A 26,402-nucleotide genomic window follows, 5' to 3' on the forward strand; every position below is an offset into this window, starting at 1 on the left:
GTATCATTAAGGAAAATATATATAGATTCATCTAAAGTTCGCGGAGATTTCTTCCTTGGCATCTTACAAGTCCAGTACCAGGAAACTGGTGTTGATAGCACATTATCATTCGATACGGAACAAGCAGTTCCAATGACTAATAGACCATATTATATGGCAGTCCCTTGTTATTATAAGAAATGACTAAAGAGATAATGAAAGCTCTTCGGCTCATTGATTTGAAATGAATATAATTATTAATGACCTCGACAAAGATTTCCCATTTAGAAGTACATGTGGCTCGGAATGTCCTCAATGGATAGTGATGGTCTAATCTATTTATTACAAGGTGTTAATGGAAATGTCAATTATTGATAGCTAATTTGGTAAGTTATATCTATTGATTAAATTCAATAGTAGTAAAATATGTTGCCTTGCTATGTTGTAATTTCTGCAACAATGTAATGTAAAGACGAACAATATATTCATAACTCATTACTTTTAAGATTGTTTCTTAATCAGAAAGAGGTGATTTTTGGGATAAGGAGGGTTTGAGTCTTCCAAAAGTACTGGCCTAGGATGAATTGAAATATTGGAAAATGTGGTATAGACCAGCTGAGAAGTTTCTTCGTTAATCTCCATTCTGTTTCATTGGTACTGGAATTAGATAGGTTAGTTTTTAGGTATTGATTGATTTTAGTTTGCAGTGATTTCTCAGTACACGGTTATATTGAAATTTGAATACAAATCTTGCAGTGAATTCATAATATGATTCATATAACGGCCAATCACTTGCAATCTATGAAATATTGTGGATATTTATCAAGAAATCTCAACACAAAACAATTAACTCGAAACGGTATAATAAGATATAGTCAAACAACTTTGGATACGATCGTGTGAAAACCTCATTACAATATACTTACATAGTTTCCATCGAAATTGTTTAATACAAAGTGTGCTTTAATTTGTAAATCGTGCACTGGAATACTCGGCGGATTATGAGATATATCAGGTTAAAAGTTTAAAAAAAAATCCAATTGGGGTTTTCAGTCAACTGTCATGTATGTAAATGTCAACTGTGATGGTTTGAAGCAATCGACTTAAAACTAAGCCAAGGATAGAAAGTTGAAATCTTTTTTTTATACTTGCCTTTTATTTCAATTCATTTGGAATTCGAAATTATACTAAATTCGACATTGTAGAGCATAGAACGGTCATGAATCATGCAATAAACATCAAGATATTTGAACAGAAGAGGCGATAAAATACAGAATTTAATCTATTCGATTGCTATAATTTACATTCGTTGGAAATATATCTAATATTTCTTAACAATACGAGCGTGGACAGTCACACTTGGTTTTATGAACTACAATAACATCATGGTATAAAATTCATACAAGAAATAACATCAAAAACTATTTGCATTATTAAAACTGTTGCTTTGTCTCATAATTGAAATGGGTAATATCAGTTGCTTTTTATACGACCACATGGAAATGTTATGGCCCTTGACTAAGGAAAAACGCGTCAAAATTTGTTTGTGAGACTACAGTTTTCAATTGATTTTGATTGATGAATTTGGGTTATTGATACTGATTTTTAAAAATTTAATGGTCTTTCTCAGCATAAATAACTGGTAGTAAATATATGTATCATTGAATTCAAACTATGAAAATTTTATTTAATATGTGAAAATTCATACTTCAGTCACCAAAGACTGTTTTATCATTTCTGACAGCTGCCAGTGGGCGTATGTTACTTTGCCAAGCAAGCTATCTTTATGATGGATAGATTTAGTGGCATATCACAGTTAAAGGGATTGTAAAGAGATTTTTTAAATTTTTTTATGTATATCGGGGACATTGATAGCATCGATTTGCACCTTTCTAAGTTTCAGTCAGACATCTTTGTTTCCTGCAATTCCACTCAATTTATGTGTATGATGACGCCTTTATCGCAAAATGTGCTTGTATCACATAAGGCCCTTCACGATTAGTGACGTCATCAATAGAATTGCAAGAACCCTCACAATCATTGTACTATGTACTACAACTTTTGAAAATAAAATAAATGGGTTCATTGCTATTGTGTTAACTGATAGAGCTTCTTATGAATCGTTCGTTACAGATATCGCCCTCGAAAGTGATCTTTTATATTTTCAGACTGGGTTGTTTAGTGACCTACTACACGCACAGAAACAATTTGTCAACTTCGTTACGACTTTTCAGGCAACCACTTTAATGATGCTCTTTCAATCAAATGTTAACTTTATCTTGTTATATCTCCAACAATTAGGAAATTGGTTATAATTATAGTTATAGCACATCAACTATCTAATACAATACCATATTACTGACAAACTGGTAATAAGGTTATAATACTAATATAAAGTTGTTCTTTGAATTTTCTTTCCTCTGGCGATTTTCATAAGCTTTATCCTGAGCTTCAAGGATGTTGCGAATCAGTTTTGACACCCTTTTAGCTAGCAGTTATTATTGCCGAGATTGCTCTACCTACATCATTAAGCAATTTGTTCATTTATAGATCTTGTTACATCATGACGAAAGACTGTTGACCATTGGTGTTCAAGTTAAATCTATCATACACCGATTTCTTTTGGCAGAGGTGTGAATTATGAAATATCACTTTTCATTACGAAACACTTACTCATCTATGATAACTCACTTGCAGCGGTGCGGCTGGTGTCATAGAGCGTGATATTTTCACGGTCGTTGCGTAATTATTCATGTGTTTGTTTTAAGTTTTTCGCTTAAAGTAACGCTTTGGTACGTCTTTTGTGATGGTGTCATATTTCGCTTGTCGCAGGTACGTTTTGACCCTAAATGTAGTTTCCTGGAAACAGATAAATGTCCATAAAAGTAAAAAATCGTCTTTGATTTCACATTACGTGCCATGAATAGGATTTCAAGATAAGAAAATTGACATTTGTTTGGCATTTATCAAATAAGTGTTTTTGAACTGTTTTGTTCAAAGATTGCATTTTTTTATTTCTATGGTATTAAATGTCTAATAATATATGACCTTACAGAACTGTTTAATTTCACCAAGAAACATCCAGAAACTTATAAAATGTATTAGACTATGTTCAAAATCACTGACATTTGGTAAGATGTGTGATTGCAAAATGTGCATTGTGCAATAAGATCGTATTTATTATGACAATTGTCTCGGCCTGTTAAGAATATCTGTTTAAGATAAGATAAGATTCGTTGCCTGGTATATTAATATAAGCTGATATAATAAAATTATATAATCATATTATATATCTTTAGAGATTACTTCATAATCTTATCAATATTCTGGCTATTTATGTAGTTTTAACTTTACAGTATGTACGATGGTTGACATATATAAAAATAGAAGTTCGTTTTCACATACTGGCTGTGGTAGTAAACAATCAGTGCGGAGAAGTCACGTTGTTCATGACACCCCGTCGGTCACCAGGATCATGGCTAAATACTCCCGACCAAAAAAGTCAAACTTATGGTGTCAGGGAAATTTTCGTTTACTGAAGGTATTAGTACTGACCGGCCAGATGGGGATGCAAATAGCTGAGTGACTTAATTTGGGTGAGGTTGAAATTCATAGCGCAGTAGCAAGTCTTCCCGAGAAAGGTTTTGATGGGGAAAAACTGTTGGGGGTACGATTGGGAGGTGGGCAGTTGGTTTGTTGGTAGATGACAAGTTAACGTTCGCTTCCAGCGGATGCCGATATCGCAAACTATGTGGTTGTTTGTAGTGGTAATAGTTGGTAGTTGGATTGGTTCATATTGGATAATTCTGTGTTGTTGGTTTGGTTGTTGATACTTCGTTAGATCTGGTCGGGTCGAATGTCATGGCGGTGAAACTCGGCCCTGGATGTGGCGCGAGTTACTCGATCTTCTGCATTCTTCAAACTCGTTCTGATCATGGTAATTCTTGTTGATTGGTAGTCGGGGGTAGGGGGCATTTGTACCGTTACTGGCGCAGCCCCTATCTGCCCGTAGTCTAATTTCATACGAAGTTACCTATATATCAATCATTTTATCAAGATCAAAATAGATACAGATTTTTTTGTTAGAAGGTGTTTTTAAATATACATGTATTATATATTCGCTAAAGGGTCTATGTACTACAATTTTTTTTTTTTTGCGATTGGTGTCATCATCAAACACTTAGTTTTAGAAAAATTAGAAAATTAGAATGGTACAAATTGATGCCATCAGTTTCCCCGATACAAACACATATTAGAGAAAACCTCTTTACAACCCCTTTAACACTGATGAAATCACATAAAAATTCTGAGATGATTTTAGAAAATGTGGTCAGTCAAGATACATGTAGTGTATATCGAGCTTGAGGCTATAAATCAGAAGGAAATAGAAATAGCTTGAATCAGATTTCCTATCACGATACTCTGTACTCTTTAAGTATATTCATGAAATTCTAATGACTTGTGTTTACCATTAGAACCTGCCTTTTATAGCCTAGTCCTAATATCACTAATTACAATAATCTATTCTACTTTATATCAAGTAACGTTCACAGCACGTCGTGTAATTGAATTGACTCGGTATTTTGCTATATTGGTACCCTGCTGACGAGCAAATAAGACATAAATTTCTTCACAAATTTTTAAGCTTAATAAGCGAAAACCTACAAATTCACAATTTTGTTCTTTATCTTGTTATCTGGAAAGAGTTCAATGAAGTTGCATTATTCCTGAAGTCCTTTTTACAATGCGCACTTGTCAACTCGAATAACTTTTCAGCTTGTTTTTAGATTTTTTATATATTAATTCACGATACATGTTCATAAATTGTGCATTTTTGTGCTGAAACTTCCCCATTCGGCTATTCTCGACAGTTTCCGTTAAGCTGAATCTGTCTCTAAATGGTAGATTTCGTTACATCTTCTTGGTTGAGACTTTTACTTCCGGCATTTCACAACCATTTGTCATGTGATAGTAATATTGCGATCTGAATATAGTCCATAACTTTAGAGACAACTTTCGCGGTAGACCGTTTGGACTTTACCTTCGACGTCGCTTTAACACTAGATAAGTGGAAGTGTTTCCTGATAATCTAATTGTCAGAGTAAAATGTTTATTTTCCATTGACAGAAAGTAAAATGTTATTTTAGCAGTAGTGGTTTACCCTACTTGACAAGATCACCATTCAATGAGTTTGTCAATTATAATAGACGTTTAGTTGATGTAATCAATAGTTAAAAGGATACAGATAGTCTAGTTCAACGGAAGTCTAGTTAGACTTCAGCTTTCATCAACAATCGTCAACTGATCCAGATAGGTTAGCTTGTCTTCTTCCTTTCCTGAAAACTGACTAATGATGTTCAGGGTTGATTGTTATAAATATTCTAGAATGTGGTTATTTGTGTTTCTTGGCTATAATTCATAAGTTTTGTAACAGGGGTAAAATTTCGCGTCGCATTGAAAAAGATACTTACTTAAGCGACTAGCTGGTGTTTCAAAATGTACTGTGGTGCTGAAAAGTAATACGTAAAACTCCATTAATTTCATTATATTTCAACATGTACAGCTAGTGTCAAAATAGTAAAAAAATTATTTAGATAATAGGCATGCTGCAATTTTAGATCGATCAAATTAAACTCGTGGTATTTAGTGACATTTTGTTGGTGTTAATAAAATGGTTGAGCAATTATAGATTGGTAAGTTTAGGACAGTATCGACTATCTGGGTCTTCACGCCTATTCCATCTGCTGTTGTTCGTCATATTGATATTTAGAGGAAATTATTTGTAGACATTTTAAGTTTTTTTTTTTGGCCGATTTAAAACATCAAAGTTTCTTCTAATGGCACATTAAGATGACGTAGGATCACAAAATCGTTTACATTAATGAGCAGTGTAATCCTTTTATTGGTTTAGAGCAGTAGAAATACATACGATCCGTTCAATATGACAATAATGATTTATTGTTTGGTATTTTGAATCCAACATTGTTATTCTATACCTCACGTTCAGTCTATATACAACTACAAGTTTATTTTCAAGATAGCATGACCTTCGGAATGATAATTAGTGCGTATTGATCCTATATTGATCAAAGCGATTAGCAAAGCGTCTCCGTCTCATACTGGAACTTTGGAGAACTCATTGGCCAAGACAGTTTGACGGTCAATCGCGACTGAATCTCAAGTTTGATAGGTCGAGACTGAGACTACCTTTGGCATTTTTAACACGGTTATCCGTGTCTGTAATATAGAGTTGTAAATTGGTCTAGTTGATCAGATGAGACCATGTGGGCAATTGTCTGTCCATGTCACAGATTCCTTATCAACACAATTTACACATTGCATAGTACATGGCGTCTTTACGAGACAAAACAGACACAGAAAAATATGACACGGAACTCAATTTCCTTTTATTCCGATATAATTCTAACTTTGATTGAGCAGTTTATTTTATTGGGTATGCATGAAATTACTGGAAAATGAAAAATGTGATAAATGCCCAAGTTTCAATAAATAACTGCATCCAGAAAAAGTTGTGTAAAGTGAGACTAATAAATGAAACGAGCTCGGCTAGGTGTAGACATTAAGTAATCCCAACAGATGATGATGGTTTGTCCTTACACCTTCTTTCCAGTAATCAATCTTTTATATTACCTTAGAGTGTTAGTATCAATCTGAAGGTGTAAGAAAGAAACTCTTCAGTGTTAACACTTTCCTAGCATGTTCAGCTAATCTGACAATCCAGAGGGATTTCTAAATGTGGGTGAATGAATTTCAGAGGACATGTCAATGTCCCAATCATATCAGAAGGACGTGAAAATCAACTTAATCTATTTTCACCATGCCTTATCACATGTGGAAAATATCATTCTTATCCACCAGCTTTACGATTTGGAAGGTTTCGTCCAAGTGTCCAATCTGAACGACAAAATTGATTGTCAATGACAATGAATCGTACCATGGACCTCCACGAATGTGTTACCTAATGAGCCTCAATGGCCCTATCTAATATGTTTAATTACTTATAAAGTCTGTATGATATGATGTTGAGGCGCCATTGTTCTGGTAATTAAACACTACAGTGAATTATTTATACATCAACAGATCATATCAGAGTTTCTTTGTCGTTAGTCAATCGTTCGGTTAAAATGCTCCATTATGGAAATTGAGAAGCAAGATTTCATCGAAAGATCAAAGTTAAATCAGTCAATTTGTTATTGATAAGAATTATTGAAAAGTATTTTGTTTGATTTCGCATTTTTCTGGAACAATACGACTTCCTGTAATACGGAGCTGTTGTAGTCATGATCATGGATGTGTCATCTGATATCGCAAGGGTGTGGGGACTAAAAGTAAAACGTTGGTATAATTTGAGCATCTTTACCATGTCAAGTTATTGCAAACTTCGTACTTATACCTTGACTGCAATAGCCACTATTGATTTGAGTGGTCTTCGTCTAATAGCTTACGTCTTCTATCCACTTCCTACTAATTAAATGGAACTTGGTTGGAAACACATTTCTAATTAACTAAATCATCTTTGTCTGTAGACCTGGCTCAAATCCTTGCAAGGTTTTCAAACGCTGAATTAAAAACATTGTGATTTATTCGGTATTAAGTTGGAAATTAACCGGTATAGGAAGTGGGAGATTACAGAACGATGTCTGGTGTTACTAACAAAGTAGTCTGGATTAGTGATACGATGTGAATGGATTACACACCTTAACCAAAGGACGAGAATAACGGTTAAATAAACCCCTCAATAAACGTAGCAGAACTTCTATTTTTGATTTACCCGGAGCTTCTTTGGCCATTATATCATGCATAGCTATATTGACTGAAAAGTTTTAGGTGGACATTGAATGTGCATGTAAAAAAATTTACGTTATTAGTAAACTCTTAACTGATGGAAGAAGACTGTCAAAATAATGATTCTGGTGAAATGAGAAATGATGGTACATTCATATGATGTCTATAATTGTCAAGATTTATTAAGGGTTTTACTTTTTATCCAAATCGGATGTTGACGTTCTCCTACTTTTTAAAGAATAAAATAACACATTCGAATTAAACCGGGCGGTAATCAGATGTTTACCAATACGATTAGATACGATAAAGGTTATAGACAATAGACATAATTAATGTTTACGTCTGAGGAGCAAATGGTCGAATTTAGTTGAATCTTCAGACCAAAGATTAAATTATATGTTGAATTATGTGCAGAAGATTGAAATGTTATTACGATTAAAAATAATTATAAAGTTGACGTCATGAAATGTAATGAAACAAACTGGATGATGTTTCCAACTAGCAAGGACATGTAACATACGCTATTAGTAAAGTAGATATAACAAAAACACAAGGGTTATAGGAAAGAAGAAATAAGTGAGTTATACCATACCCCTTGTGTTTTTTGTTATATCTACTCTCCACTTCTAAATGTTGTTCAAATCTTATATTAGTAAAGTAGTCCTTTATATCATCATACTCCAGTTAGCAATGGATGCAAACATAGGTCTATAACACATCAAAATAACATCCGCATCACTCAAAATCATTACAGGTCAAATTGGATTGAATTTTGGGTAAAGGTACAGAAACGATAAAATAAGATTTTTATACCACCCAATAGACAAAGTTACCAGGGCCACTGATAAAATAGACTTAAATGCCTCAAGGTTACATCAGGATTCGATCGTGGTTCTGGTAAATATGATAGCCTCGATTTTAATCTATCAAGTCGAACTATAGTATCAATTTGGAACTTGTGTCCTGTTCCACTGATTTTCTAAAGACATCATAATACTTAGCAGTGGTAATTTGTTATTATAAGGAATGTTAATGATACCATTGACATTTATATTACACGTCTATTTTCCTCCCATATTGACCGATGTTAAAGGACACTGGCTTCATTAGAAAATATAGTCGACATTAGGAACCCTTGAGACAGTTAGTTTATAGACTTGATTAATCAAGATAAACCCTTGACAACTCTTTATTTTCCCCAAAGATATTCAAAATGAGTTTTTAAGCAACACACAAACCATTAACAAAAATGTTATTGTAGAACTCAACCCAGTTGTGGGTGAATCAGTATCCCTCGCTGGTTAACATCCGTTAGTTTTTCAGCATCTAGTAATTTTAGAATTTCGTCGCGAAATGTCACTGGATATCTATCTGAATATGTGTATTTACAAAAACACCTTATATCGGCTAGTTTGATATGATAGTTGATGAATGAATGAAGGGAAAAAATAATGGCCCATGCCCTTTGTATTCGGCTTGACATTTTCACTTTCAGCGACAAGACTTGGATTTAAGTTTACAGTCATTTGTATTAAGTCAGCGGAATGCTTAAAGGTGGGTTCTGGGTAGCGCTGAATATTAGTGACAATTGGTACAAGTTTAAATGTACATTTAGGAACTCGAAAAAGACAAGGGATGGTTGTACATTGCGTGACGATCTAATCTATATTATAGTACTAACGATCAAAACTGCAAAACGAAACCCGGAATCCAAACAACATTTTGGCGAAACATTAGTACCAGAATATAAAAGAGGCACGTGTTAGGACACAATTTTTTTTCTAGTTTCTGAAGTGTCAATGATCTAGTACCACACTGTATACCTTCTACCTCACCTAAACTCTTCATAGCGACATCGAAAACAATAAAACTCACTCCTCAATACTATTAGGACTTGAACGGGCATTGCTGTCAGTGAAAGCTTAGTATGACTTGAATCATAATTCTATCACTATTATTGTCGAATCTATCATAGTTACACATAATTTAGTCTGTCAAGTTTCATACTAGGCAATTTTTATTATCAGGACCTCTAATCTAATTTGCATGTCATAAAGACATATTACATTACACAATAAAAAACTAAATGAAAAGAGTGAGACGTTGCTATTTAATAAAAAGAAAAATAATTTTGCGTAATTTGTTTGATGTCGAATTAAATAAAATCAAGGTTGGGGAGGTAGACCCTCGGGGTCAAAAAATATATATTCAATACCGGTATTTGCATAACAAATTGATCGGGTAGTTGCTGTATTGATTTCCATTGCCTGGAAATATGAATTTAACTTCCAAAATGGACGAGTGACTCAAACGCCTCATTCAGACCATATATAGAATTCCTGCAAATGATTCCAATATCAATGGAAATTACTTCGGAATAGTACATTCGATTTATGCTGATTCGTTGGACTCTAAATCAGATTTATTAGTTATTTCAGCAAAGATTCTTCAACTATACCCAGACTAACATTCCTCTATTAGATTAGCCAACACTAAAAATATTTTAAGATAAAAATGAGATCTATACAGAAATTAAATAACACGTCTCAAGAGCGTCTCACAAACAGGAAAAATGTGACAATTTGCTCCAAGGATCAGTTAAGATTTATTTCATGTACCCCGCAGACTAAAAGGTAATAAATTCGATGTAATGTGGTAATTCAGAAACTTTACATGTAAATTTAATAAAAGATTAATTTTAATGAAAGTATTTACTCGTTTTGGCGTTCAGAGTTTTTTTTACAATTTCAATGTAGCCCAGAGTCTCAATTTAATAGATAATTATGTGAAAACCCTCGGTGTCTGCTGTCGACTAGGGCCTACAATATATGATAAAGCCATGAGGAAGTCTGATTTTCAACGACTGCTTGAATCTAGCAGTGTCCAAAAGAACCTTATTAATCGTTGGAAATAGTCAAAAGTAAGTTAGTCGATTTGATGAATTAGCCAGCAACCATCCAGTAGCAGCTGTGAATCAGCCAGCGACCATCCTGTAGCAGCTGCAAATCAGCCAGCGACCATCCAGTAGCAGTTGTTGATCCACATTCTGATAAGAGTGTTTGCCATGCCGATTGAGTGGGATCGAACGAGAAAATTCTTATTTCAATCGGCGGTCAACTTGATCCCATTTCAGAGAAACTTGATTTGTAAGAAATGTCGAGTAACAGGTCTACCTTCACGTGACCAGAGAGCACTATAAGTTTCCTTGGAATTTCAGACGACTTCATACAAGATTAACCTTTCTAACATTTGTCTACCAAAACATTTGATGTATGAGTATATAACTATAATTGTCTTTTAAAGCGTTTATTGACCTTCAGTAAAACCTTCAACCACCAATAAATCATAATTATATTTTCATTCCATAATGGCGTGTTAAGTAAGCGGATATACAACTATAAAAAGCGAATCAAAACTCACGATAAAATTCTTTATTGTATTCAATGCTATTAAATGAATAAAAAAGAAAATGAAAACAACGGAAAAAATAAATATTATTCCTATCAATCAAGCTTTTGTGCCAGAATAAAGGAATAAAAAATTATGTTGAAACAAGCCGCTCTCGTTTCTTTATATTAACTTTCTGTGACTATTCCTGATACAGAGGACACTCGAGTAACAGATTCTGTTTATCACATAACTATCAATAAACGCATATTGTCCTTAAATTCCCCGCACTTTGCCTATATCAGGCCTTCATTATCATGTTAGCCTTTTTACAACTTTCCATAAAATCTCCTAGCGCGTAACAAAAAAGATCCAGATAAACACGTTCATGTCATTACTAAATTGAAACTCTTAATCAATTAATCCATTTTAACTTGAGTTATCAACTTCAAAGGATGGCATGTTGTTTGTTTACATGGCCTAGTTAGCCTAGTGCTACGAGTTCACATCGTCTTTATGAACGTGTGGTTTTAGTCTAAGAACAGAACTGTTGTGTGATTAATCTTTTTATGCAATATATCAGAGAGTTGTGACTTTAAGATCATGGTTCGCCATTTCGGGGGTTGATTTGGGATTATATGCAAATTATTTTCAGAAGTACTAGAACAGAAAAAAAATCGCAAAAATCCTTTCACTTTTCTATATATAACAAGACAAGATAAACCGTCATTTTAACTTTCAAACGCGGACAATTCCATACACACTTGGATTGAAGGTTCAAATTTCGGATTACTGATTAGCTTAGCTAGCTTATCTTAAAAAAAAACCGTTTCTGAGACTAAAGTTTTGTCAAACGTATATCAAACCAATTTCTTTTATCGTATTTATTGTTGTATTCTAAAAAAGCAACATATTAGATTAAGAGAAGACATATTTTTGAAAGATGTCTTTTATCATTTTATGTATTATGTGATTTTCCTCGTCTTCATTAGATAGCTATATCTTTAGTGGGCTCAATGGAACATAAAATTCGGTTTCATTCCATGTCTTTGTTCGTTTGTTACACTGTCAAACTATCCTTTGGTGTAACATTAGATTTATTTATATCACCTCGACAGTGGAATCAAAATTCCCGATCCTGCTACCAAATGAAATTGACTAAGTCTGGATAGGGAAATAGTTTACGTGTTCAAATTTGTAAATTCGAAATGTAAACACCGGGGAAATTTGTTAGCCGTCACATTACTTTTATTAATTTTAAAGACAAATGTCTCAAGTTCATTCAATCGTGTGGCTCTCCTGACACGTTTAGGGAAAATTCGATAACTCAAGTCTATGTTTAGAATATTGAAATTGTCTGGATTAAACTGTATGCAAGATTAATAACCACGTTATTGGACGTGGAACAACGGGATACTTGCAACCTTTTGTTATAATCAGATCTGCCGCATATAATCGGTTGAGTCTCTAGTTTACCGTTATGCCTCTACTTATCTATACCTGATAATTGGACACAAAGACCTTGCATGATTGAAAACTTTCCGAGGCGTTTCTCAAAAACCTCTTTAAAGGGACATTCCGCTTTTTGTAGGTCAAAAAATCAAAATCTAGAGAAATGTGGCCTTTAACGTATCTGAAAGTTTTAACCAAAATATCCAGCCGTTAACTTTTAAATTCCAAAAGTATTTAAAAACATTACGTAAAGTTCGTTATGCTTATTGGAAGCTTATTGTATGGATTTGAGTAAAATAAATACCTAATTGTAGAAAAATATGCCTCCTACGTTTTCCGAAGATTTCAACTAATAATACCGAACCAATCAAGCCAAACACCAAAACTAGGTCAAACTGCATAATCAACAAATAGTAGTCTCCGTCTTTAATTAATTAACCCTTTTAAAACAAATTCAGATGATACATAGATATAAATAGCATACTTTAGAAATATTTTCAGGAATAATTTACGACGTTTGATAATGAAAACTTTTTTTTTACAAAAAATACCCCATTAATTACAATCATTTTAAGGCGTTCACATTGTTTGCGATATCGTTTTCAAGTATACGTATGATATTGTGCGGAGATTACTTATACAATGATGCCAGGCAGATATTATAGAATAGTATTGAAACTTTAGTGTATCTATATTCAAAATGCGTATTTTTTTCTAGAAAATATTTATCATATACAAACTCGTGCAACATACCGTTGTCTATAATGAATAGTGACTTTTCTAATTGTACAACACGACGGTGATTGTTCTAATTGTACAACACAACACAGTATAGCGATTGAAAAACAAAAAAGATGTAGCAATTATTCTAATTGTACAACACAACACAAAATTTCATAGGGATTGTTCTGGTTGTAGTAAGCGTGAAGTCATAGAAATAATTCTGATTGACTATACAATTCTCTTGAAAATAATTGTGGTAAAGATTGTTGAATAATATAATGTATTAAATGTCATTGATATTTTTGATTGACATGGAATAGTGCAGTTTATAGCCTATCTGATAACCACGAACTTGACAATATTTCTTGACTAAAAAATTAAATGTCGTCGCCTGAAATAATAGCTAATATTACTTCGTCAAATAATCTGTCACGTATCAACTCCCTTTCTTTTATATCAATTATTCTTTTGGACAAGCGTAAGTAAGCCGTTTCCAGAAATAGCCAATTTGCCATTAAGTTTGGTCAATGAAGTGCTCTTTAGAATGGACCATTGGTCAGAAAAGAAGGACAATACGATTAACACTTATTGAATTGGCTGTTCCGACATAGTAACCTAGTTAAGATATTTTCAATACGAACAATACAAATGAAGTGATTTTTCAATCACTCCTTTCATCAACTTACCGATCCTATGGCACTTGTATTTAATCTCATTTTCTATAAGCCTTCTTCAAATAACACAACGAAATATACTATATTACCTACATTCAGATCTGTGGCAAAACAACTATATAGTCATCCTCACAATGTCAAGCTAGTATGAACTTCGTCTTATACTTTGACTACAATAGCAACAATTCTTGCGTGACACAAGTTTGTAAATGCAACCATATGATTGAATTGTACGCAAAGGAAGAAGAACTTTTGAGGCCTCAATAGAAAATCTGTAAATAATAAATGTTTACAGTCTTTATGTCAAGGGCTTCGATTTGCTGTATTTGCTAGCGTACAATCCACTCAAATCACTGCATTTTATCATACAAAAAAGATGGCTGTTACAGTCCAGATATAAGGTGGAGTGAAGATGTCATATAGAGTGTAGGTGCAGTTTATGTAACTTGTAGGTTATGGAATCAGAAAAAAAGGCATTTACATATATGATATATTCTAATGCAAAGTAGTACTAACTTCAGTGTCCCTAATGCACAAATAATATTTGGAAAACCTCTTTACAATCCCTTTAAATATCAATGTAGAAATCGGAAACTATTTTGAAGGTTTATCAAAATTTCCAAAAAGTGGCATATATTTGATCGAACGGGGTATCCGAACGTTTCCCCAGCAAAGCGCATTAGTAGAAAACATCACTGAAAATTCAACCTCTATCTTTCACTACTTAATAAGAATGAGAAAGTAGACTTAACGCTGCGTAGTAATCTGGTTGAATTAACGTCGATTGTCTCCGACCTATTGCACATCAATATGACAGTTATTCCGGAAATTACAGGAACTACATTTTCTGGGTGATTGGTTGAATTAATGACCCTTTTGAAGGTAAGATATTATTCCTGACAATTGACATGATTTTACCATACTTTAAACCACCACCCATTGAGAAACTCCCCTCGATCTCCTCTTGATCATTATTCACAATTCATACTTATAATCAAGCTGCGTAAAATTTTCACTTACTTTTCATTACGAATTTGTTACGGCGCATTAACAATTCTTAAATAGTGCATGGTGAATTTCTAACGGTTGTTTTTGTGAAATTTTCAAATGAAATGATCTGAAAAGTTTAAAATCATAAATTCGTCATAATGTAAAATGTTACAGATGAAAGATGACGGATGAAAAGCGATGTTGACGTAGACTGTTTATAAAAATTTCAAGTTTAGTTGGGTCGGTGTCATAATATTCATTAATTTAACTTGTTGACTGCAAAGTTTTAAGTAAGCTCTTTGGTTCTTTTAGTGGACGAAGGATGCCATTACAAAGTGTATAAACTATAGGAGGTACGAGGAGCTTTGGTTCGTCTGGTAGAGAGGGATACCAAAAGTGGGTTTATAAACGTTAGGGAGTGTGAGGAGCTTTGTTTTTGCTAGTAAACGAGAATGCCAGAAGTTGGTTTATAAACGTTAGCGAGTGCGAGGAATATCAGAAGTTGGTTTATAAACGTTAGGGAGGGTGAGGAGCTTTGTTTCCTCTGGTAGACGAGGAATTTTAGTGAGACTATGCCATATATAGAAAACACCTAATAGGAATAGACAGTGAAATTTCTAGTTTGAAGTATATTTGAAGGGATTATGCTATCGTGCGTTTTAGTACTTCTTAAGTCTATTAAAGCACCATAAAGACCCTAAATCAATCCCCGAAAATTCCGACTGTTCCCCTTTAACATTAGGGGTACGAAGAGCTTTGGTTCTTCTGGTAGACGAGGAATACCAGAAGTTGGTTTAAAACCACAAGAAAGTACAGGGAGCTTTGGTTCTATTGATAGACGAGGAATACCATAGGATAGTGCATTAACATTAGGGGTACGAAGAGATTTGTTTCTGCTGTTAAACACAAGAGATGATTTATTACATTAGAGGGTTTAGAAGACTGTACTAAGTTGTCTGTTATTTAGATATCAGTTGACTTATTTTCAAATATTTAACTAAGATTTCAATACATACAATAATTTAAAATCGATTTTAGTTATTTACCAATCAAATGATTGGAACACATATATGTTGTTAAGTTTTCAAATAAGTTGGTAAAGCCTTATTTAGGTTCAAATGAGTACCTATTCTGTGATATAGCTTTATAATTGATATTGTCTGCTGCAGTGTTATCTTTCTTCGTGTGGATATATAAAATTATCAACTAATATTATGTTGCAGACAGCGCTAACTAATGTCACAACCTTCTAAATGATATTTATGATTTCACAGAGATCCAGTCGAATTGGAAGTAAAATGATTGATATTTTAGACGACAGTAAAGTGTATCTAATGTAGGATCTTGAACTCTGACGCATCATAACAGCTTATTGCGCTAGCATTGCAATTTCCCTTTTCCTGAGAAGTTTCCCTTTTATCAATGGCCTTGGCCGATTCAAAGCATAGAAGAAAATAACTCTTGGGGTTAAGAAAGGGAAATTGTGATTTTAGAGGCAGTAAAACTTCGTTAGAAATTATTTTGAATTCAACTCTATCAATTACAATTGCTCTAACTGTGTTAACATAACATTAATAGGACATGATATTATATATCCCCAGAAGGATGTGCTATTTTACTTGTTCTACCACAGCAACAGTGTTTATATTTCATAAACTTTCACTGAAAAATTCACAATAAATGGATCGCATTTCATCTCTCGATCAACAAGAGATCAGCTGGCCAAAATTAATATAATCATTTCGAACGTTCTACTTCTTGTGTAATTTTTTATGAAATGCTGAAATTATTATTTTCAATTTCCAGACAGTTTCACGCCTTCGCCAGTTATAAAAATTATTATTAATCTGATATTTTAAAATGAATGTGTTTTCTGTATTTGATGTCAGTTTGCTATTAAAATTCTTCTTAACTATATTAAATACACACTTTCTCATCTCAATCAGAGCGCCCTGTACATTATAAATAAAAGCTAGCATTTGCTAACATACATATCAACTTCAGTTGTTGAAACACCAAGTTTCATTAATTCTCTAGCGACATAAGGGATAGAGATCACATTAATTACTAGAACACAATTTTATGGTATACTACAAATTAGTTTTATTGTACACAACGTTTCAACAATTTACATTGTCATCACTTGGTCTTGCTACCACTGACCACTACGCAAAGCACATTACATACTTGTACAAAAACTATGCAGTGCAAAGTTGGTTATTTCTTTGTTCCTTTTATTGAACGCACCAGACAAAAATAATTAGAAAACCATATTTTCAGCGACTGCAATCAACTTTTGGTATCTGATCAATCACTGTTTTTAGTGAATCTGAAAGAAGCAGCGACTCTTGCCACCATATATTCTGTACCACTTTCTTGCAAGAATTACATCTTATCGTCCATCACAGAGAATGGAATTGCCGAGATATGACCTAAGTTGCTACTAGTTCTCGTCATTCGCGAGACATGCCGAAAGCGACGGATCCGGCAAAATGTATTGAATCACCAGTCAACTGACACCATACCTAAAGAAATAAAATGCAATAATGAAAATTACCCGGTTATACCAAACCATCAAGACGATTTTTGTTCTTTTGCTTGAGTCATAATTCTCTAATTCTTTCTATTTTCAGTTATTATTTTATGTGCCTCACCATCGTCCATCAGAGAAATCATGATAAAAGCCCATGAGTTAAATTTTGATAATGGAGAATATGTTTTCTTCAATATCGATCTGTTTAGCAGGTAAGACGCACTCTATTATATTGGTGTCTAAACCGTACAAAATCGTGAACCTCCTCCGAATGACATTGGTGACAAATGGGTGTTCTCTAGCATGATGAAACTTAAGAACCTTGAGTTTATTAAAAGTTTTTTTTTTTGGTGAATTCACATTTCCTTCGATGACAGTTTTGAAATTTATTAAGCTTAAGCATGACTGCATTTAAACTTTTAAACGCGAATTAAACCGCATGAATATGAATGATCAAATTTCGACGGTGAGCTGTGCACACTCGTATTGATTAGCTTAGCTATTAAAAAAAGCTGCATCAATTCTATCGTCATACTTCATCGAGAATTTTCTTCTTGCCTACACCAAATTTCGTTACAATCAGAGAGTCAGTGCATGCTCGACCTTCAGGAACATGTGACATCAGTCTGTAACTGTGTTATATTCTTGCTATACTTTTCCAATAGTTCATTTAACTAATCAATGTATGGTTTGACTAATGATTGATTTTATCGTCCAGCTATAACATATGTGAGATATGAATGAGAGGTCAATCAACTTACAAGATTCCATTTATATAGCAGATTTTCGAGATGTCCGACTTGCCGATCTTACTCTGATTTTAAAGCTAAAAGCTTTCAATACAGGAAATTCGTTGCAGTTCAACTATAGCGCTGAATCCGATCTTGAAACGGTTGAAAATTGCATAATTATAGTAAATAAAACCATTTGCTCTTGATCATATTTGATAGGGTGGTTAATTACAAAATAACGCTTATTGGAACCATTAAAACTAATCTTGCATTTATAATGATTCATTAAAGAATCGTTTATCATTGAAACAAGGCAATTGACTCAATCAATTAGCTCATTTCAGTGTTTTTCTCACAATCAATGTGATATTAGATCGGGCAATTATTTACTTATCACTTCCAGAAGAAATAATTTTATTGCATGATCACTTTTGGTTGTTGTAATGCATTTATGACATATTGACTTCATGAAATTTGTTTGATCAGAATAAACTGCGTTTTGAAGGCGATCTGTTAAAGACTGCCAAGATACCTGATGAGACAGAGACATTAATCATGCAAAAATGAATTCGTCGACTGGTAGGTGATGGAACTGAAAACTACCAGAGGACAAGGCTTTTTTCTCATTTAGATATAAGAAGCATATTTTAAGATAATTAAAAACGTGATATACCTCGAGTTTTTGCTCATAAAGCTCATTTAAGTGTGACCCTAAGCAAATGTTGTGAAAAGATAGAGACTTTGGCTTTAAATAAATGCTCTGAATTCAAATTGACTTTTAAATTAAGTACTAAGTCCATGTCTTTAAGATATTCTAACTATTAAAGAACATGGGCTCTATTGATGGATTAAGTAATATACATTCGTCTAACTGACTCTTGTACAAATAATTGATCCGTAAAATTTCTCTGAAACACTGTCAGCAACGTTAGCTAATATTAACACCCAAACCATAAAAACTTCAATGAGACTTGTCGAAGATGTTAGTTTTCCATTCATTATAAATTGACCGTTTTCGACAGTTCAGTGATATATAGCTTGAGTTATTACACGAAAACTGGCTAAAAGTGAGAAACTAACGGAACCGTAAATCAATAAGCATTGAAAGAGTAGCTTTTTAATAAAATCGTTTAATATCGTTTTATTTTCTCCACTAAAACATATTGAATAAACTAGAAAGTGTAAAAAAGATTTATTGGATTTTAAACAACCATGCTGGACTTCTGACTGAGGCTCTCTAGACTGCTGGGGAAATAGATATTTTTACAGCGATAAGATCTTATAGTCCATTAATTTGATGGAACTTACGGTACCTTAGTTAAATGATTAATTATGAAATGTCTGTATCGTATATTCTGAAATCAAATGAATTAGAGCTTCACGACTCTTGTGTAATGTAGTATGTAATGAGGCGAAATTGTCACTTTATCTATGGAATCAATGTACTATACATGTAGAATTCTGATGTTATCGGCGTGGCACAACGGAATAAATTTTTTTCAGATTCCAGTCAATACTAGATTGCGTAATGAACCACTAAAGCAATATGGTAGTCATTCAGTTAGCATAAGATTCGGTCGGGCGATTATGAAGTACCTTCCAGGGCCGTAACAGTGGTCTTTTTTCCAGGCAAAAATCCTATGGTCTTTGAAATCAGTTAGGTATTTCATTGCAATGATTTCGATAGACTTCAAACGATAACCTTATCATCAAATAAACAATATATTAAGCGGATATCATTCCCGTCTTCTTTTTTTCAATTAGCTTCATTTGCCTTGATGTACTTATAGTCCAACCTTTAGATTTATAATATCAAAATACATCATGCTAAATATTCAATATTACTTTGAATTTCCCTTTTAGACTATTTGATTATATCTTTCAGTAAAAATGCTAGTGAGAGACCTTGGTATAAAGCAGATGATACGCAAGAGAGAAACCAAGCGGCAAGAAAGGCGTACGAAGCTTTAATGACTGTAACATTGAGAAAGCCAACTTCGCCAGAATATAGGAAGTTTTCCGAGGAGGTGAAAAGAAGGGCCAGTAAAATGTATGCTAACTTTACGTATGGCGAAGAGGAGGTAAGGGACGTATACCACTTATAACAACTACAGGCTCGACAAATTGTCAGACCTGGTAGTAACTAGTAAATGTGTTCTTGTGATTTCTGTCCAGTACAGTAATTAACCATGGAACTAGAACAGACTGAAATAAATGCCAACTGTATGAACAAGTTTAACACCTATACAAATGATAGTTACCTGATCGTACGATAAGATAACTTTTTTTTGTCATATTTCCAACAAGGTAAAATTAAAGATGGGTTCCCTTATTTTCATTTATGAAAATGAAAATGCTAATTTTTAAATGAATAGTAGAGGTATTCTTATGACTTGGAAAAATACCAGTTTGTCTCACATGTCCATAATCAATTCATAATTAGCTAAATTAGAAGAGTAATACCAGCAGAATTCCAATGAGTGACCGATCAAGAAAGGTCAAAAAGACTTTTTTGTTTATCCACAAAACTCGACAAAAAACCCTTTTGGTTTATTTGCAGACAGGCCCCCTTTAAACAGTATGCCCCCGACGTGTTAGGTGAGTACATTGCACTAGGACATTGCTTAGAAGTGCAAATTAAAAAACATTACCTAATTACATTATTTTACTGTCTGCTTGACTTTGTCTGTTAACGTTTTAAAATGTACTGAAATCTTCTTTTATAATTCCCAGGTGAATAGTTTTGTCGGCGCCTTTCATGATGCTGTTATTTTATATGCTCTTGCCCTTAATGAAACTCTGGAAGCTAATGGATCAGTGTCTGATGGAAAGGCTATTACAGATAGAATGTGGAATCGAACATTTAGTGGTGGGTACTTTCACTTTGATTAATGATCATCGAAATGTGCAGCTTTCGCGGTTGTAAAATTCAAACCGAAAATATATTAAATCACTTTACGTTCCTTGAGAAGCTCGCAACTATGACGCCTCCACAAAGTTGCCGAATTTTGAATTCATCCTGAACAGTTGTATCCCAATTTTGTACCCCCACACCAAGTCTCGGGAGCCTGGCGCCGCCACTGTTACACTCAGTTACACAAGCTGTCGTGCACGACACAGCACATAAAATTATGTGAAGTAAATTATTCGAGTTTAAAATAGGTGCCCTGTTTATTACAAAAACTAAAAGAATAAATCTATACGTCACATTTTGTTTTTGGTTTAGGTTCGTGGGTTTGTTTATTCATAAAAGTCCAATTACATAAGGCGATAATGTAATAGCATCGGACATCCTCGGATTTTCCGTTTAAATATAATAGCGAGTTATTTCAACACTTTAAAAACGTCTGGACTTCCTTAATAGGCATCTATTAAAAGTATTGTTTTTTAAATAAAGCTGTTAAGAATTCCTTCAAGAAATTGTTTTCAGCATTGAAAAATACATTAAAACAGTCTCGTTCTTTCAATTGTTTTATTCGGTCTTCAAACGCAATCCAATCAATACAAGGTCTTCTTTATTTAATCTTAGACGTCTTTAAAAGAAAGATAGTTAATTCTAAAAAGCTTTTATCTGTCCTGAACCAATAGAAACCATGTATAAAAACAAGGGGTCACCGGTTATTATTATCGAGTTCAAACGAGTGTACGACTTATCTATTCTACTATTACTTGCCACAATGTAACTAGAATATTTTTGTGTATCTTATGCTGTCTACAAAGCAAATTAATTATCCAAAGCAAATTAAAAATCGGTGTTGGGGATGTTAGGTCTACCTGGAGTTTGAACGACTGCTAGTAACCAATGATGTCTTGAATCTGGTAAATCGCTTCATATAATCGATATGAGTGCAGTTGCCATCAATACTTTACTTTACATCGACCTGGATGGTTAGAATGTGAATCGATTCCTGATATATAAATAAAATATCATATCATATATTACAATAACTCATAACAAATTTATAGTAGAAAATAACAATATAGATGTTGTAACATCCAATTACCTTTAACCATCCATAACAATATGACAGCTCACAGTCTCATGAGAGATTATATCAATATAACTTAGGTAACATCCGGATAACCTTAATTACATCCCGTGTTATATTTCCATTAATTATATTTACACAGGCCAAACTTTCTGACTAAAGGTCGATAACTGACCAACATCACTGAATAAAAACACTAAATTAGTCCTCGTGAGATCGCACACATCCTCATTGAACTGACTTGAGGTTTAAGATAAAGATAGGCTTGACTAATGTTTGCTGTGTAAATGCCAGATTTGTGTTCGTAATTGAGAAATAAGAGGAAGAAAATGAAAATAATTTAAGAGCAAGGTACAGCATAATGAGAGGCGAATGTGTAATACTGATTAAAGCAATCGCTTGGTTTAAAACGTCTTCTCATCAACTTTTACAAGTTAAAAAAGTATGCTAAATTATTTTTTGTCATTATACTTGCAGGAATCACTGGAACTGTGAGTATCGATGCCAATGGTGACAGAAATGCTGATTATTCTCTATTAGATCTCAATCCTAAAACAGATAAATTTGAAGTAAGTATAATTCCACGTCAAACCCTCATCGAGCATTGTCGGTGTGGACAAATAAAAAGACACCAATAATTATTATACCATACACTATAGCTCTTTGGAATAGAGTTCATCCAAAATGTGTTTTCAACATTTTACCACGTACAACAATACAACATTATGTCTTTTGGCATAAGTTCAAAATAAGTTTAAGAACGATAATATTCAGTTTCTACTGTATGATAAGTTGTGTCTTTGACAATAAAAAAGTTGTCTCTTGTGTGTAATTTATTTGTACAATGAATTAGAAGAATGAAATACACATGGATTTGAAGGCTCAAATTTCGTGAGCTGTGAACAATATTACTGATTAGCTTAGCTACGATTCGTCAAACGGATGACGAATCTGGTCCTTTAAGAGCATTCGAATGTACCAATGACAATCAGAGGAGACGTTGTGTCTCATGACTAAATTATTCTATCAAAGCAATATGGAAAGCTGTTATTCTTATCTGGCGTTTTATCACCGTCTCTTTTTTCATTATCGATTGTTGACTTTATATTAACTTATGTAATTCTTTTATATGATTTCCTTCTTGTATATTCGTCTGTTCGTCTCCAGTTGTCAGTTGTTCAGACATAATCTTAGTCAGTTATTCTGATGGGTAATACGAGGGATGGTCAAAAAGTTTTGGAAAGATTAAAGATAAATCTATTTTGTTTCAATAATACAATGTATTTGCTTTGAAGAACAACATGGTTTGTTTGGCTGTTGCGATTTGTGTTTTATCACTGACTATATGACATTCATCTTCGTTTATCTTATTATATTTTAACTGCAAATACTTGTCAATCTACCATTAAACTCCATATTCAGGGTTTCATATATTCCATCGATGTAGATTTTTGACTATGAAAATAATGCATTCATTACGACCTCACGCTGCGACTGGTTATTCTTCGAAGAATACCAACGAGTTGACAAATGACTCTACCCTACAGGTCTCATTTATGCAAGAGCGTCATCTTGGCCTGTACGACTTCCAATCCATGGCACAATCCACCCACATAACTGTAGTTGAAAAACATCATTTTTAATTGAAAGAAGCTATTTTCTCAATGATTCTTAGAAACAAATTGTTATAAAATGTAATGAATGAAGTAATTCCGTCCTACCGTTTTTCAAATGAAGATTTGAGGTAAAATAATTTTGTAAAGACCGTTTAAACATCGTCATGTAACTTAATGAATATTATTTTGTTAAAAAGAGTTATTCCCGGTAGAGTCGACTCGCGATCTTTATAAAATGAAAATGAATCGACTCCTAACTTTACTCATCAAAATAAATATATAGCGAAGCAGGAAGACTGTTTATCAAAATAACAAGAACATTTTTGTCTCTTTCTTCTTACTCTGTTACGTAAAACATTCTTGCTCGTGCCGGGCAACCGTGGTAACATAGCATTTTGTTTTTTCAACAACTTCCTCATGTTAAGATCTATATGGTCTCGTCACACCGTGTGCTGCTACTGAAAGGAAAAGTGGCTCAGAGCGTGTCAAGGTCGCCACAGGACTTTGTTTAAACGTCAAGGTTCGGCGATCTTTTTTGGGACGCGTGGAGGACGCCATTGGATCGAGAAGGTCGACTTGAACGGTATAAAAGCGCAGTAGATGCGAGGCGAAAACGCTGCCAAAACGTTATAACGCATACCTAGCAGTATGAGGTCGGCTGTTTTTAGGTTTGTAACTTTAAGGGGCGTTTTCTCTAGTTTTCCTCACGTTTTGCCGCGACCTAGTTCATTTCCAGTCGCCGTAAGATCGCAAATGGTCGCAAGCCGTTGTGACAGGGCTATAAGATCTGAATAGGGTCTCAATATAAAATTAGTGCCAGTCTTTTGTATTATATATCAATTCAATGTAATGAAGATTTATGAAGTAACGTCTTATATATTAACCGTGTTATATTTAAGAAGTCTATGTTCTTGAATCTTGATCTGTTTACATCTCATAACCCATCTCAAGGCCATATAGCAGACCATGCTTACTCTTTTGAAACACCTGATGGTACTTCTCGTATATTCCACCACTATTCAATTATATCTCCCGATTTTGTAATGCTTTGGATGAGATTTTTGGTTTCATGAATTTTTGTGCTTGTACAGATTTTTGTTTACAGCCGGAGACCTTGAGAGAATCATAACCCGTGCCAGTGCTACGAAATTGGATTATTAAGCTAATTTAGAAAGGTCGTTCAGTAACATATATACATTTATTGGTGTGACATATATCTAGATCAAGTTAAGCTTCCGGCCTTCTTTATAATGACCAAAACTCATCCTTTTAACTCTGTTGATGATATAGAATTGGCTTTGATTTAATTTAATAGGTCTTGAAGCACAAGTTGGATTTGATCATTATGGATTTGTTAGTCTCTAGTGTGGCAATTTTGGAATTTTAGGTCTGTTGTTTAGACTATCTGTAAGACTAACAAATCCAAAACAGCAATCATACGTATAACACTATCTTGAACGTGGAGTTGATATATTCAGATAAAACATACGTATGTTGGTGATATTGCCTCTCTGGTAATATCTGGTACGTCATTACCAAATGTCTATTACATCTCGTTACGATTAATAATTAAACACATTCCTCATTTAGCACATATAGCAGATTTTATCGACAAATGATGTTTTTTCACGGTCCGTGGGAGCCTAGTATTGTAATGCATACTGTGACCTTTAAAAATTATGACAATTTCTAAGAATATTTGATGAGGTTTTTAAAAAGTTGTTCATGACTTCCAATCAAAGTTTGATAGTGAATATATACATTTTTAAAAATATTTAAACCTTTGAGGGTATTTGGACAAATATTGGTATAAAGAAACAGACAAACTGCATGTCCAAAAACAGAAAAAAAATCAATTGGGCATGTTATGGCCATTTTAGCATTTATTGAACGTTTTAAACTTATTTCGTTTTTTCACAATAGTACACAAGCTAATTCCTGAAATTTAGTATATCATATTATCTTTTCGTTTTTTATTGTGACAATTGATGTATAAAAAGAACCATTTTTAAATGAACCATCATGGCAGAATGTAGAATTCTCAAATTAACATTTTTTATCAGTTTTCAGTTAGTTCTCAGACTTTATCAGATTGTTGTATCAATATTGTAAAAGGGGCCAGGAATGTCTAATAATACGTTAATCGCTCTACGCTCTACTTCTACAGTTATCAGATGTATAATAATTCAACTTTTCATTCATTTTATGTTTTATGCTTTTAATTATATAAACATTTAAAAAACCAGATTCTTGTTCAACTATATCCACAGCGCATTATCGTACCACCCCTCCTGCCACAATAGGGCACACATGAGTTTTAAGGAATATTTCATTTGGTAAAATTCAAAATATTGAATATTAAGCAAATATATGTACAGCCAAAAATGTGTCAGTTTGCTTTTAAAACAAAATTACATTTTGCCAAATTTTCTCGTAATTTTAATTTTAATCATGGCAACATTGTAGCATGGATCGCAGACGACATTTTCAATATAGGAAATGATCAGAAATGTGTTCATCAT

The 26,402-nt window shown here is 33.5% G+C and overlaps 1 protein-coding gene across 1 annotated transcript in view; it reads left to right on the forward strand.

The window, feature by feature from the left end:
* Positions 1–26,402, forward strand: part of LOTGIDRAFT_140809 (hypothetical protein) — a gene marked incomplete at both ends in the record, with an annotated part of 62,050 nt that overhangs the window by 18,819 nt on the left and 16,829 nt on the right. Inside the window, 4 exons of the mRNA XM_009050679.1 lie at positions 17,645–17,756; positions 20,161–20,365; positions 21,009–21,144; positions 22,742–22,833. Coding sequence (XP_009048927.1) covers positions 17,645–17,756; positions 20,161–20,365; positions 21,009–21,144; positions 22,742–22,833 — 545 coding nt within the window. The remainder of the gene's footprint in view (positions 1–17,644; positions 17,757–20,160; positions 20,366–21,008; positions 21,145–22,741; positions 22,834–26,402) is intronic.

This window comes from Lottia gigantea (genome assembly GCF_000327385.1).
Source record: "Lottia gigantea unplaced genomic scaffold LOTGIsca_151, whole genome shotgun sequence".
Lineage (NCBI taxonomy): Eukaryota > Metazoa > Mollusca > Gastropoda > Lottiidae > Lottia > Lottia gigantea.